General features: G+C 45.9%; 1 protein-coding gene across 3 annotated transcripts; it reads left to right on the top strand.

Moving 5' to 3' along the window:
- Positions 1–1005: 1005 nt before the first annotated feature.
- GLOD5 (glyoxalase domain containing 5) lies at positions 1006–14570 on the top strand. 3 transcript variants are annotated; one of them, XM_030576177.1, is made up of 4 exons: positions 1006–1102; positions 9885–10051; positions 11543–11698; positions 13698–14570. In XM_030576177.1, exons 2-4 carry the CDS (start codon positions 9908–9910, stop codon positions 13845–13847), a joined length of 450 nt encoding a protein of 149 aa, XP_030432037.1. In that variant the 5' UTR covers positions 1006–1102; positions 9885–9907; the 3' UTR covers positions 13848–14570. The 3 variants fall into 3 exon arrangements, with proteins under 3 accessions (XP_030432037.1, XP_030432036.1, XP_030432038.1); XM_030576176.1 differs by having other exon boundaries at positions 1006–1105; positions 9887–10051; XM_030576178.1 differs by lacking the exon at positions 13698–14570 and adding an exon at positions 12527–12733 and having other exon boundaries at positions 1006–1105; positions 9887–10051.
- The last annotated feature ends 741 nt before the right edge of the window (positions 14571–15311 follow it).

The following is a 15311-nucleotide window of genomic DNA, read 5'->3' as shown; positions in this document are numbered from 1 at the left end:
AGAAGTGCAGGGCTTTAAGTCTGACATTTAAAAGGCTAATAGAGTCAGTGGTGTGAAGGTGAAACGGAAGCATGTTCTGCCAACTTCGGGTAAGTGAGGGGTAGCCCAGAGAACTGACGGGCTGAGAAGTTGAGAATAGGACCTCAGGCATGGCACACAAGTTTGTTGCTCCAGTTTTAGGCAGGGGTAGCTCCACTGACATCATTGGCATGGAGCTGGAGTTACACCATGATGAACCATGAGCTCAGAGGACAGGTAGAGCAGCATGGATCAAATCACACAGATAAGGTAGAGCCAGAGAGTGGAAAATCTTGAACAAAGTGGAGGAAAGTCTACAGGTTCTCCTCAGGTTAATCGGTCGCCAGTGTGGCTGCTTGGAGAGGGATCCTGAGGTCCAGGGGACATGGATGCCACACCCAGAGACTCTAAACTCAGTAGTATTCACACAGGCCTTGTCAAAGCCCTTTTAACGCCACCACTAGGAGCAACATGGGGAGCTCTACAGTGGACAGGACATCACAGTATACCACCATGAACCTGCTTGACTGTATATAATTGCAGGGATGAGCAATTCCTTCCCACATCATTGATGCTGTAGTGTCCCCAGGGGCACTGAGTGTGCGCACAAACTGATGGGGCAATATGGCCTTTGCCTGTCTCAGAGGCACAGAGCGCCCCCTGAAGGCAGGGAAGGAGTGGGATGCACCTGGTGATTCCCAGGCAGGCATATCCTGCACAGCTGGGGTAAGCCCAAGAACTACAGCCGTGTGCCCCAGTTTCTGTCTTCCAGGAGCGCCCTGTAGCCTGTGTTATTGCACAGGGAGCCCCTATTCTCTATTTTAGAAGCAACAAAGCTGGGGAAAATGCCTGAGATCTTTGGCCCCAACCTGGTCAGCTGCTTTGTACAAACAGAATCCAAGGTCTCCATGAAGGGGAGGGAGCAACATTCAGGAGTCAGGCTGTTATTTATACTCGCGCAATCTCTTTTCCTTGGGAACTCTGCTGCCAGCACAGCTCAGCTCTGGGGACCAGGAAGTGGTTAGCTGAAGAGGACAGCGTTCTTTCAGGCTCTTTTGCTGAGCTTGCCTGTCTTCACTGCATGCAGGTACTGGGCTTTTATTTTTTCCTACCAACGTTGCACTCATGTTCGTTCCCTGAGATCAGACACTTAAATATTAAATCTAGAGGCGCAGACAGTGACTGCAAATGGTTCTGAGGCTGGGGTGGGGGGGAGGGATTGCAAAGTGACAGGCTGTGTCTTCAGACAGCAAACATCCTGAGTGCTTGCTTGACTGAAAATCAGCTCTTGCAAACACCAGAAAGCAAAGCCAATGTATCAGGATTCTGGGTGCAACATACGCAGGCCCACAGGCATGTGTGGGACTTTGCAGAGACTGCATGCAATCTAAAGGGTGTTTGGTTCAGCATTTTTAAATGCTAGCTCAAGAAAGTGCCAGTGAATTTTTAATGGCAGCGTCACACTGCTTTTCACTGTAATTGGTGCAAATAGCAGGAGTGCCACAGATCTGGATAATTCTGAAGTCTTGCATATGTTATTTGTGAAATACTTTCTGCCTTTGTAACTCTGGTGGCCTCAGGATATCGCCTCCAGATCCCAGACTGTGACTTTGACATGAACAAGGAGAAGACTTGCCCAGATTTGCCCTCTGGGAATCTGGGCCAGGTTTTACAGTGAGCTCCTGCCAGGCTGGGCAGGACTTGGAAACCTTATCTATACTAGCATTTTTTTCAAATTCACTCACTGCTGGAGCTGCACCAGTGGGAGGGCTAGCATGGATGGGCTACCAGGGCTTTTACTATGGTGCAGGCTAACCTTGAGAAATGTCAGTGTCCTTATAATATAGGAGTTCAGTGAGTGCGTATAAAGAGTCACACAGTGCAGAAATGATCAATATAGTTCATATGGCAATCTTCCCTGGTGGCAGATGGTACAGTACAAAATGTCTGATAGCCATCCTCATCATTATCCTGTGAGTGCTCCTGGCTGGCCTCAGTGAGGCTGGCCGGGGGCACCTGGGTAAAAATGGGAATGACTCCCTGTCATTCCTGGCAGACGGTACAAAATGCTGGGTAACTGTCCTCATCATAGCAGCTGGAGCCTGAGCTCCATCAGCCTCCCTCCACCTTTTGTGTCTAAAGAAAAGATTCTGTACTCCCTGGACGATCACAGCAGCGGGAGGCTGCGTTCCTCTCCCCCACACTCTTTAATGTCCTGCCTGGACTATCATAGCAGCTGGAGGCTGCCTCCCCCTCATTTTATCTCACTAAAGTCAGTGTTTCTTATTCCTGCATTCTTTATTACTTCATCACACAAATGGGGGGACACTGCATGGTAGCCCAGGAGAGGTATGGGAGGAGGGAAGCAACGGGTGGGGTTGTTGCAGGGGCACCCCCTAGAATGGCATGCAGCTCATCATTTCTGCAGGATCTCTAGGGCTCTGACACAGAGCAGCTGTGCTCTCTGATTCTCTAGTAGACTTGCTCCATATTCTAGACAGGACTGACTCTATTTTTAGATAAAACATAAAGAAGGGAATGACCCGGGGAGTCATTCCCATTTTTGTCCATGCGCCCCCGTCCGACCTCAGTGAGGCCAGCCAGGAGCACCCATGATAGCAGCAGACGGTACAAAATGCTTGATAACTGTCATCACCAATTTCCAATTGCAAACAGTACAAAATGATTGAAAACTGTCATCTCATCACCAATTTACAATGGCAGACGGTGCAATAGGGACGGTAACCATCTCTGCTACCTTGCAAAGGCAAATGAATGCTGCTTTGTAGCACTGCAGTACCGCCTCTGTCAGCAGCATCCAGTACACATACGGTGACAGTGACAAAAGGCAAAACGGGCTCCATGGTTGCCATGCTATGGCGTCTGCCAGGGCAATCCAGGGAAAAAGGGCACTAAATGATTGTCTGCCGTTGCTTTCACGGAGGAAGGATTGGGTGACGACATTTAACCAGAATCACCCGCGACATTGTTTTTGCCCCATCATGCATTGGGATCTCAACCCAGAATTCCAATGGGCGGGGGAGACTGCGGGAACTATGGGATAGCTACCCACAGTGCAACACTCCAGAAATCGATGCTAGCCTCGGTACATGGACGCACACCGCCGAATTAATGTGCTTAGTGTGGCCATGTGCACTCGACTTTATACAATCTATTTTACAAAACCGGTTTATGTAAAATCGGAATAATCCCGCAGTGTAGACATACCCCCAGATCCCACCCCATTTAACATCCAATCACAGGCCTTTGGGCATATTTACCGCAAATAGTCAAAGATCAATTAATTGCCAAAATTAAGCTATCCCATCATACAATCCCCTCCATAAACTTATCAAACTAGTCTTGAAACCAGATATGTCTTTGCCCTCACTGCTCCCCTTGGAAGGCTGTTCCAGAACTTCACTCCTCTGATGGTTAGAAACCTTTATCTAATTTCAAGTCAAAATTTTGTGATAGCCAGTTTATATCCATTTGTTCTTGTGTCCACATTGGTATGGAGCTTAAATAATTCCTCTCCCTCCCTGGTATTTATTCCTCTGATATATTTATAGAGAGCAATCATATCTCCCCTCAGTCTTCTTTTGGCTAGGCTAAACAAGCCAAGCTCTTTGAGTCTCCTTTCATAAGACAAGTTTTCCATTCCTCGGTTCACCCTACTAGCCCTTCTCTGTACCTGTTCCAATTTGAATTCATCCTTGTTAAACATGGGAGACCAGTACTGCACACAGTATTCCAGATGAGGTCTCACCAGTGCCTTGTATAATGGTACTAACACCTCCTTATCTTTACTGGAAAAACCTCACCTGATACATCCCAAGACCGCATAAGCTTATTTCACGGCCATATCACATTGGCAGCTCATAGTTATCCTGTGATCAATCAATACTCTGAGGTCCTTCTCCTCCTCTGTTACTTCCAGCTGATGTATTCCCCAGCTTATAACAAAAATTCTTGTTATTAATCTCTAAATGCATGATCTTGCATTTTTCACTAGTAATTTCATCCTATTACTATTACTCCAGTTTACAAGATCATCCAGATCTTCCTGTATGATATCCTGGTCCTCCTCTGTATTCACAATACCTCCGAGCTTTGTGTCATCCACAAACTTCATTAGCACATTCCCACTTTTTGTGCCAAGGTCAGTGATAAAAAGATTAAATAAGATTGGTCCCAAAACCGATCCCTGAGGAACTCCACTAGTAACCTCCTTCCGGCCTGACAGTTCACCTTTCAGTATGACCTGTTGTAGTCTCCCCTTTAACCAGTTCCTTATCCACCTTTCAATTTTCATATTGATCCCTATCTTTTCCAATTTGACTAATAATTCCCCATGTGGAACCATATCAAATGCCTTACTGAAATCGAGGTAAATTAGATCCACTGCGTTTCCTTTGTCTAAAAAATCTATTACCTTCTCAAAGAAGGTGATCAGGTTGGTTTGGCACGATCTGCCTTTTGTAAGACTATGTTGTATTTTGTCCCAATTACCATTGACCTCAATGTCCTTAACTACTTTCTCCTTCAAATTTTTTTCCAAGACCTTGCATGCTACAGATGTCAAACTAACAGGCCTGTAGTTATCCAGATCACACTTTTCCCCTTTCTTAAAAATAAGAACTATGTTAGCAATTCTCCAGTCATACGGTTCAACCCCTGAGTTTACAGATTCATTAAAAATTCTTGCTAATGGGCTTGCAATTTCATGTGCCAGTTCCTTTAATATTCTTGGATGAAGATTATCTGGACCCCTTGATTTCGTTCCATTAAGCTGTTCAAGTTTGGCTTCTACCTCGGATGTGGTAATATCTACCTCCATATCCTCATTCCCATTTGTCATCCTACCATTATCCCTAAGCTCCTCATTAGCCTCATTAAAGACTGAGGCAAAGTATTTGTTTAGATATTGGGCCATGCCTAGATTATCCGTAATCTCCACTCCATCCTCAGTGTTTAGCAATCCCACTTCTTCTTTGTTTTCTTCTTATTTATATGGCTATAGAACCTTTTACTATTGGTTTTAATTCCCTTTGCAAGGTCCAACTCTACATGGCTTTTGGCCTTTCTCACTTTATCCCTACATGTTCTGACCTCAATAAGGTAGCTTTCCTTGCTGATCACTCCCATCTTCCACTCCTTGTAGACTTTCTGCTTTTTCTTAATCAGCTTTCTGAGATGCTTGCTCATCCAGCTTGGTCTAAAATTCCTGCCTATGAATTTTTTCCCCTTTCTTGGGATGCAGGCTTCTGATAGTGTCTGCAATTTTGACTTGAAGTAATTACAGGCCTCCTCCTCCTTTAGATCCACAAGTTCTTTAGTCCAATCCACTCCCCTAACTAATTTCCTTAATTCTTTAAAGTTAGCCCTTTTGAAATCAAAATCCCTAGTCCCAGATCTATTTTGTTTATCCTTCCATTTAGTTTAAACTGAATTAGCTCATGATCGCTCAAACCAAAGTTGTCCCCTACAACCATTTCTTCGATGAGGTCCTCACTACTCACCAAAACCAAATCTAAAATGGCATCCCCTCTTGTTGGTTCAGCAACTACTTGGTGAAGGAATCCATCAGCTATTGCATCGAGGAAAATCTGAGCCTTATTATTACTAGCACTTGTTCTCCAGTCTATATCTGGGAAGTTAAAATCTCCCATGATCACACAATTCCCATTAGTGTTTACTTCATTAAAAACATTAAAGAGGTCTCTATCCATATCCAAATCAGATCTTGGTGGTCTGTAGCACACCCCAAGCACTATCTCAGGGGAGGCTCTAGTAGCTTTCTTCCCCAATGTGATTTTTGCCCAGACAGACTCTGTCTTATCCATTCTATCCCTTCTTATTTCTTTACAGTGAACCTCATCATTGATATATAATGCTACTCCACCACCTTTGCTTTTATGTCTGTCTTTCCTAAACAGCACATACCCTTCAATACCTGTACTCCAGTCATGACTACTATTCCACCATGTTTCTGTTATCCCTATAATATCTGGTTTCACTTCTTGCACCACTAACTCTAGTTCCTACATTTCGTTACCTAGGCTCCTCGCACTGGTGTACAAACATCTTAATTCTTGCTGTTTGGCTTCACTGACATTCTTTACCCAATTAGGCACAGATATTCTACCACCAGTATCACCTATTAGACTGGTATCTACACTACCCTTCCTCCTTATGTCCATTCTCCTACCCACAGCTGTATCCTTTCTTACTTCATTTTCTTCCCTCTCAATGTTAAAATCCAGCGTGGAGATTACCTGGACATCTCTCAACCATCTCCCCCCAATTCCTAGTTTAAAGCTCTCTTAATCAGTTGTGCCAGCTTCCATCCTAGAACTCTATTTTCCTCTCTACTCAGATGAAGTCCATCCCGAGATAACAGTCCTCTGTCCATGAATGCCTCCCAGTTGCCATATATCCCCAAACCCTCCTTATAGCACCGCTGCCTGAGCCATCTGTTGATCGTCATAATCTTGTCACACTTTTGTTGCCCTTCTCTAGGAACAGACAGAATCCCAGTGAAGATCACCTAAGCCTTGATTTCCTTAAGCATCTTCCCCAGCTTGGCACAGTCTCCCTTGATACGTTCCAGTGAGAATCTAGCCGTATCATTCGTTCCCACATGAAGGATGATTCTTTCCCACTCCCATTAGGATCCTCTTCAGCCTCAGGTCCACATCCCGTATCTTAGCACCCGGCAGATAACACACCCTTCTGTTCTCTGGATCAGTTCTGGTTACAGGTCTGTCTATTCCTCTTAGTAAGGAGTCCCCAATCACATAGACCTGCCTTTTCCTGGTGGTGGTGCGATTCTCCGGTCTATCCCGTTTCCTCTGGCTGCAAATTCTTTCGATTCCTATTCATCCTTGCAATCCTCCACAACCCATCTCGTATCCTCCTGGGCCTCATATTTGGTGTTGTTATCTCCACTGACTCTTCCCCTCTTCCTATAGTGCTAGCTGCTCTTCTCTTTTTCCTTGCCCTCTCACCTTCAGCAACCACCTCCTGTGCCCCTTCATTTTCCAACTCTAACCTTTGATTTGTTTATGTCATGGCTGGCCCCAAATAAAAGGTTATGGGGTTGTTGGTGGTATTTTTGTCACTCGATAATGGAAAGGACTGAGAGGGTTTACTTTCCCCCATTGTTATTGTTTTTTCAACCTTAGAAAAATCAGGACCCTCAAGTCTACTGTGTGTTGGTTTGGGTGGGAGACTAGTTGAGGGCCTCAGAAAAGAGGATTATGACTTATGTCAGAACTTAATTCAAGTGTTGGACCTTTAACAAAGAGAACTCTTTTCCCAACTGTTAATTGAGTGTTTGAGTTAAACAGATATAAACATAGACTTTAGCATTCTGAATTAAAACTATTTCCTTTTTTGATTAAAGAGATTTTGCTTACATGTTATTGATGATGGCATAATCTTCCTGATTCTTCAGTGGCACACAGTCTTCCATGCTAGACAAGACCTGAATATCTCTTGTAAAATCAATCAGAAAAAGAAATGAAAACCTCTCAAATAGTGCTATTTTCCCTATGCAGGTTGATTCAAAAGCATCCCCAGTCACTGGAGAAACAAACAGTTTGCATTACTGAGTCAAGTAACTTCAATCTGCTGGTAATCTGTGTTTCTCTAAGTGTAATAGGGAGCCCTGTGCTGTAGGGCAGTGATTTACAACCTTTTTGGGCTCAGACCCCATTCGTAAATGGCCTGTCTCTGGTGTGCTAGTGCGCCTTTGTCTCTGAGAAAATGGTTAGTGAGTGCTACCCAGAACTACAACATATTCAGTAACAATCATATAGCAAATCTCATAATTTTACATGCAGTGATTTTACACACATTTCAATGGGATGATAATATTCAGCAGATTATGAGTTTGCAAATGATACCTCACAAGGCATACTTCGTACAAAATAAATCATAACCTTACAAAAGTGGTGAACAGGGAGTACAGGGGGTCATATGGGTTACAGGGTGTCACCAGGGGTTCCCAGTAGGAAGAGCAAGGTTTCAGTCCAGTTGGAAAGGCCGAGGTGGCAGATGGGCAGAAGAAGACAGATAGAGAATCCAGGCATGGTTCAAGGTGATGAGGGTTGTTACCAGATTTGCCTGCTACTTTGGGGTACACTTATTTGTTAGGGTTACTCTTCTGGGAGGTGTGTACTGTAATTCTATCAATGTAATGCTTGTGTCACTTGTGTTTTCATATGGAGCTCTACTTCTCCCTTCTGTAAGTCCCCTCCCAATGGAGCTATTCTGCAGGACCTAGGTTCCCCAGGGCTGGGTTCCTCCAGCCCCAGAATCAAACAAACATACACACACACACACATTAACAGAGCATATCTGAGCAGACTGGGTGAATCAGCACTCCCGAGCTGATCCCTTATATGTCCCTGGACTCGGCAGGCTGGGTCAAGGGGCACTTCCAAACTGCTACCCCCGTATGCCACATGCACCGCACTGGAATAGAGCACGCCTGAGCAGCTGGGTCAAGCAGCACTTCCAAGCTGCCATCCTCATATGTCCAAGGTTCAGCATGTCCCAATCCCCACTTTCACGTTACAATTGTTCTGGTAGTAACCCACTGGATGAGCAAAACCCACAGGATTTTTGGGCGCTACAGGGATCTTTATCTTAAGTAAGAAAAGAGTTGCTGCAGAGTGAATGAGGAAGCCAAAAACACAAAAGAGAGAGAGAGGGAGAGACAGGGAAGCAATCAGCTGAACCATAAAAGTTATTTATTGCCAGGTAATAACCATACAAGGAGAGGCAAACAAACAAAACAGTTACAATATTAAATCTAACTTAAATTTTATTACAAAAGTTGTGGAATGCAAGGCACTGGTTCACCTTGCTCTGCACCCAGGGACCCTGGTGTCTGGCCAGTAAAAACTAGTAGTCCCTACCCAGAAGTGCTCAGCAGCAGGTCCAGCTCATAGGCAGGGGGGGCCATGGGATTCCATGCGCTGCCCCTGCCCCGAGCACCAGCTCCATACTCACATTGGCTGGTTCCTGGCCAATGGGAGCTTGGGAGGAAGGTGCCTGTGGGCAAGAGACGCGCAGAGCTGCTTGCACATCTCTGCCTAGGAGCTGGACCTGCTGGTCACTTCCGGGGTGCAGCGCAGTTCACGGTGCCAGGACAAGTGGGAAGCCTGCCTCTGCACCCCAGCTGCACCGCTGACCAGGAGCTGCCAGAGATAAGCCCCAAGAATACAGAGCTAACAGGTAACAAGGATGGTATGTGAGGCAAGGGAAGAGACATCTTGAACTTCCATGACTGCTTGCACTGGGGTGAGAAATGGATTATGTGGTTCAGATTTGTGTTATGTACTGCATTGCACAAAGGCTTTTATAACAAACTAACCCAAAGGCCGGTATTACAGTGTCAAGAGAGCCTGAAGTGAAGTTATTGGGTTAGCTGAGAGGGAAAACTGAGGTTGGCACAGTTGTAGTACCACAGCCTGCCTCAGGAGGGTGCTCCAGTCAGGATTGCCTCATGACTGTATCATACGTTGATAGGGTAACTGTCAGTCATCCCATCTGCCCTTGCTCCTAGCCATCACTCATTGGCTGATTCTTCTGGGGCTGACACAAAGTCCATTGACGTTAACGGAAAATCTCTCATTAATTTCAGTGGGCTTTGAATCGGGCATCACAAGACAGATGAGTCTTGAGGAAGCATTTCAAGGAGAACATATTTTTCATGTGTCAACCACAGGCTGAAAGAAAACCAAACTTTGGCTTCTGCTTGCATTTAATTAGCCCCATGTCTCCAGCCAGCCCAGCTAGGAAATGACCTGGTAGCTTGTCCTTGCAACTCACTAACCTTATTTGTACTTGGTTTTAGTCTCTGGTTCCTGGCTTTTAGATGATGTCCTGGCAAGAGAAGCATGAGGGCCCCCATCCATGTCTTATCCGTCAACTGGATCACCTGGTGCTGACTGTGAAGAGCATTGAGGACACCATAGGCTTTTATTCCAAAGTCCTGGGTATGGAAGTGGTCACTTTCAAGGTAATCTGAGGGGCAAGATAGAGCTGGGATATTCTGAGTTCTAGTCCTGATTCTGCCATTGACTTATTGTGTCACTGTGAGCAAGGCATCTCTATTTTCCCATCTGTAGAGTGAGGATTGTAGGAACTGTCAGCCCATGGCCCATCTGACTGAGTGTCCTGTCTCTGACATAAGTCAGTAGCAGCTTAGTCAGAGGCAGGTCCAGAAGACCCTACAGCAGGAAATAATGGAAGAACCTGCCTCTAGAGCAGAGGTTCTCAAACTTTTCATATTGCATACCCCCTTCCAGATCTACCAGCTGCCCACGTACCCCTACCCTTCTTCTCACTGATACTTTGAGTGCTCTTCTTTAACACTACCTGTCTTTAGCCATCTCTCTATACTGGACTGTTACATATAGATATAGTTATAGTGCAATGTATGCAACTGAAAAAAAACCCACTAAGTTCTGAGCTCAGTTAGACTGGACAGTTGCTGGGCAACGGAACCCACGCTGTACAGTGATTGGAGGTGAGGGCTCTGTACATCAGCTTCTCTGTGTATCTGTGTTCTTATTGGTACATCTTGAAGTAGATTAACAACAGTATTTTACATAACAAATTCCCAAAGAGTTTTAAAGTTTCATCTGAGTAGCCTATTATGAGAATGCAATAAATAACATAATGAATAAATAAAATCCATCATTACACAATTTCTCCCGCGTATCCCCCCACCCCCGAGATGTTTTGCATGCCCCCAGGAGGGTGCATACCACAGTTTGGGAAGCCCTGTTCTAAAGGAAGTTTCCTCCTGACTCCCAATAGCCAGAGTTCAGGGCCTATGCCTTGAAGCAGGATAGCTTATACCCCAGAGGCCCCTAAGTCCTTTACTTCTTGAGTTGCTTGACATTTTTGGAATTTTGACAGGCACACAGGGGAACAAAGAAACTGATATTTTCACAATTGCCCCCTGCCCATTTCCTAGTTCTAGGGCAGCTTGCAGTGCTTTGAAGTTAGACATTTCAGCAAAGTTTCAAATTTGGACCAAAAAACAGAAATCCATTTTTGTTTGTTTGGTTGGTTAAATTCACTTTTTTTAAAAACCAGCGTCACCTCATAGAGCCACTGGGAGGCCTGCTTAGTTCCTAGGTGACATTTCCAAAGACATGTGTAGCAGCAGTTAGGCACCAAACTGTCATTTGGGTCTTTGAAATTCTCCCTCTCCTCCCATGTCTGTAAAACTATAGCAGTGCTAAGACCTCACTCCTGTGTCCCTTGTTGTGCTATGGAACAGAAGTTCCACCTGCTTTCCACAAGGGGGTGACATTGAGTACAGAAATGGAACACTTCCTACTTGTCAAAGGCGACTTCTTCTGTTCTCTCAGAGCAGTATTGCTGGTGCTATGAACAGGTGGCTCACTCCCCAGCCCAGTGTTTTCCTTGCAATCCTGGCGTTCAGCACAGCAGGTCTCTGTTTGACAGTGCATTGATCCTTTCCTTCCCTTGGTGACAGGGCAACCGGAAAGCGCTACGTTTCGGGAACCAAAAGTTTAACCTCCATGAGGCTGGGAAGGAGTTTGAACCCAAGGCTCGCAGACCAGTTCCTGGTTCCACAGACGTCTGCCTGATCACAGACACCTCGCTAGACCAGCTAGTGGGACACCTGAAGGTTGGGAAAACTGTGTTTCTCCCAAGTAGCCACATGTTTCATGGGATGCTACCATAGGCCTGATGTGAATGAATAAACCCAGGGGTATGATAGAGTAACGGGGCTAACAAACTTCCCTGTCATCTTGGAGACCTGGTGCCCAATTCAGCTTGTGTTTACAACAGTGTAAATCAGGAGTAATTCCACTCAGGTCAATGGGGTTGTAAGGAAGCAGAGAACCAGACACCAGGAGTTCAGTGTGTGAACATGAATCTCCTGGCTTTGTACTGCTCTATATCACAAAACCTCATCCTTTGCGATACATTTGAAAATCTCTGGATAACAGGTTCAGTGCTGGAGTAGCAGGGAGTTTGGGGACAGGGCAGGGTCTAGGGGGCTAGATTGAGGGGCATCGTCATAACTGTGCGTGGGAACCCCAGGACTGGAATAGCAGATGGGGCTGCAGGTCAGCAGCAGAGACATGCCTGGGGAACATGGACTGGAATAGCTGGGGGAGCTGTGAGACAGGATTGAAGGGCATCTGCAGAGCTGTGGTGAAGGGAGACTAAGGGCAGGACTGGAAAGTAGTGCATATTTCAGAGCAGGGATGAGGTAAGGAGGCAGAGGCATACAGAACCCCAGTCCTGGGACAGCAGGACCCAGTACCTGCCAAAATATTACTCACCAGTGTTGTTTATCTCTTGCCTTCAGAACACAAAACCCATCACCTACTAGTCTATGTAATTGGCCCTTCCTTCTGTCCATACACCATATGTCCAGCCCCATCCATCCACAATACCTTGCAGTCCAACCTAGCTCAGTTGTGTGTCTCTTTATCTTCTCTGCTAGACAGCACAAGGAACTTATAAGGAACAAGGAGCCGCACCAGCTGTTCTGTGCTGTATGGATCACTGTCAGGGACAATTGACGGCCTAGCTGGTTGCGCAGGTCTGCAGAGCATTTGCCACTGAACTCAAGAGATTCTCTTCATTAAGTCCATGGAAGTCACTCAGAGCAGAAAGCACATCAGTGTTCATTGAGATGAATTTAGATCAGGGGTCGGCAACCTTTCAGAAGTGGTGTGCCGAGTCTTCATTTATTCACTCTAATTTAAGGTTTCACTTGCCAGTAATACATTTTAATGTTTTTAGAAGGTCTCTTTCTATAAGTCTATAATATATAAGTAAACTATTGTTGTATGTAAAGTAAATAAGGTTTTTAAAATGTTTAAAAGGCTTCATTTAAAATTAAATTAAAATGCAGAGCCCCCTGGACTGGTGGCCAGGACCCAGGCAGTGTGAGTGCCACTGAAAATCAGCTCGCGTGCTGCCTTTGGCACTCAAGCCATAGGTTGCCCACCCCTGATTTAGATGTTCTCAAGGAAGACACCATATAGAACTGGAGATTGGGAGATTTCAGATTTTCTTACTATTCAGCATGAGATCTGTCACCCAGCCATCTGCCTGGGAAATCCAACTCTAAGCACTATGGGGCTCATGAGGCTGGGCAGTTAGACCTGTGTCTTCTTGAAGGTCCATTTCATTACCTGGGTGACTCTCTGCTTCCTACACCCACACCCCCTGCCCATGGACAGATAAACCCAGGGAAGTCTATGATTCTATGTGGCAGATTAAGGGGTTAATGCAATAATAGCCTTAGCTCTGGAGACTTGTATTCAAAGCCTGGCTTAGCTCACCAGTGAACATGAATCTATTGGTTGTGTCCGGTTCCCCTTTCTAGTGCTGAATGCTGAACAGCTTTTCTGCCAGGACGTGCAGCCATCGAGTGCCACAGGCTGGCACCACAGGGTTCGAGAGCAGCTAGCACCCTGCTTGGCGACACCTAGTGCTTTTCTAGGTCCTCTTCACCATCTGCCCCTCTCCTGGGAAAAGGCATGGCAACACTGCTAAATTAGAACAGCCATTGCCAGAGAGCTGCTTGGACAATGGCTCCACCGTCTGCCGGAGGGGGGAACTATTGTTAATGCTGAAAACCAAACATACCTTCCCTCTCCTTGCAGGCCTGTGGTGTGACTATTGAAGAAGGCCCAGTGCCCAGAACTGGTGCCATTGGTCCAATCACATCCATCTACTTCCGAGACCCAGATGAAAACCTGATTGAGGTTTCCACCTACAGTACTGATTTGGCTATTGACGGAGTGAAGCATTAGCCACAATCCTCCTTTCACACACACACCCCAACCTTCTCAACACTAGAAGCAAGCAAAAGAGGCTGTGATTTTTCTTTGTTCATTTGCAGTGCATTGTAGGATGGGGTTTGAGAAGACATCAGTTTGTGTCCATGTCCATTCTGCCAGGCTCCTGATATAGCGGGACATATCAGGCGTCATCCACAAAGGAAACCTGCGCAACACATTCAAAAAATGAGCCAGGGCTGGGAGCTTAAATTCATAAGTCTTCTAGACACTAAAAATCAGGGACTGAACAGAGACACTGGATTTATGACTTATTACAACAATCTGCTACCCACTAACTCCCCCCACTTTTTGTCCTATGACTGCAGAGGTGTTAACTCTACCTTGAAAAGTCCCGTGCAATATGTGCTAACTACTTATGCTAAACAATCTGTTCCACCTTTCATTTGCAGTGATGCTGGGAGCACCTTTCCCAGCCCTGAAGAAGAGCTCTGTGTGGCTCACAGCCTAGCTTTCCCACCAACAGACGTTTTCCTAGATGGTAAATTCCCTGGGGCAGGGACTATCTTTTTGTTCTGTGTTTGTACGGCACCTAGTGCAGCGGGGTCCTGATCCATGAATGGTGCTTTGAGGCGCTAATGGAATGCACCTTCTAAAGCAATACTAAGTAGGGCCCTACCAAATTCACGGTCCAGCAGCAACACAGAAGTAAGGATGGCCTGGTATGGTATTGCCACCCATACTTCTGCTCAGCTGCCTGCAGAGCTGGGCCCTCAGTCAGCAGCCCCCACTCTCCAGCCGCCCAGCTCTGAAGGCAGCAGTGCAGAAGGATGACCTGGTATGGTATTGCCATCCCCACCTTCAGAAATGGGCACCCTGCCAACAGGCACCACTCTCCAGCCATCCAGCTCTGAAGGCAGCGCAGAAGTAAGGGTGGCAGTATCATGACCCCACCCCCACCTCAGAATAACTTTGTGACTCCCCTGCAATTCCCTTTTGGGTCAGGACAGCCAATTTGAGAAATGTTGGTCTCCCCTGTGAAATCTGTACAGTATAGGGTAAAAGCACACAAAAGAGCAGATTTCACAGTAGGAGATTTCATGGTCCGTGATACAGTTTTCATGGCCATGAATTTAGTAGGGTCCTAATAATAAGGGCCAGTGTGTAGGAGAATCAAGTATGAATCAACCACTAGATGGCAGCATTGCTTAATGTCGTCTCTGAAAGTGACAGTAGCTGCTGAGCTAGCTGGAGACCAGAATCAGCCCATCAAAGGAAATTATATAGGGCCAGATCCTCTGCTGGTGTAATTTGGTGTAGCTCCAAAGCAGGATCTGGCCTATTAACTGGTCTGCAGGGCTCGGGACATGGGCTGGATGGGCCTGGGATATGGAGCTTTTCATCATAGTCACTTGTTCACTTCATCCCGTTATTGAATGGTGCTTGGTCGTATATGTCAAACGCTTTGGTGGATCTCTG

Source organism: Gopherus evgoodei, chromosome 9 (assembly GCF_007399415.2).
Source record: "Gopherus evgoodei ecotype Sinaloan lineage chromosome 9, rGopEvg1_v1.p, whole genome shotgun sequence".
Lineage (NCBI taxonomy): Eukaryota > Metazoa > Chordata > Testudines > Testudinidae > Gopherus > Gopherus evgoodei.
This window is presented reverse-complemented; position numbering and strand designations above follow the sequence as displayed.

Excerpts from the sequence above, each read along its gene's own strand:
- GLOD5 (XM_030576177.1), top strand. The coding sequence starts at position 9,908 with ATGATGTCCTGGCAAGAGAAGCATGAGGGCCCCCATCCATGTCTTATC. Across the intron at positions 10,052-11,542 it reads TGGAAGTGGTCACTTTCAAG|GGCAACCGGAAAGCGCTACG; the intron begins GTAATCTGAGGG and ends CCTTGGTGACAG. Across the intron at positions 11,699-13,697 it reads AGCTAGTGGGACACCTGAAG|GCCTGTGGTGTGACTATTGA; the intron begins GTTGGGAAAACT and ends CTCTCCTTGCAG.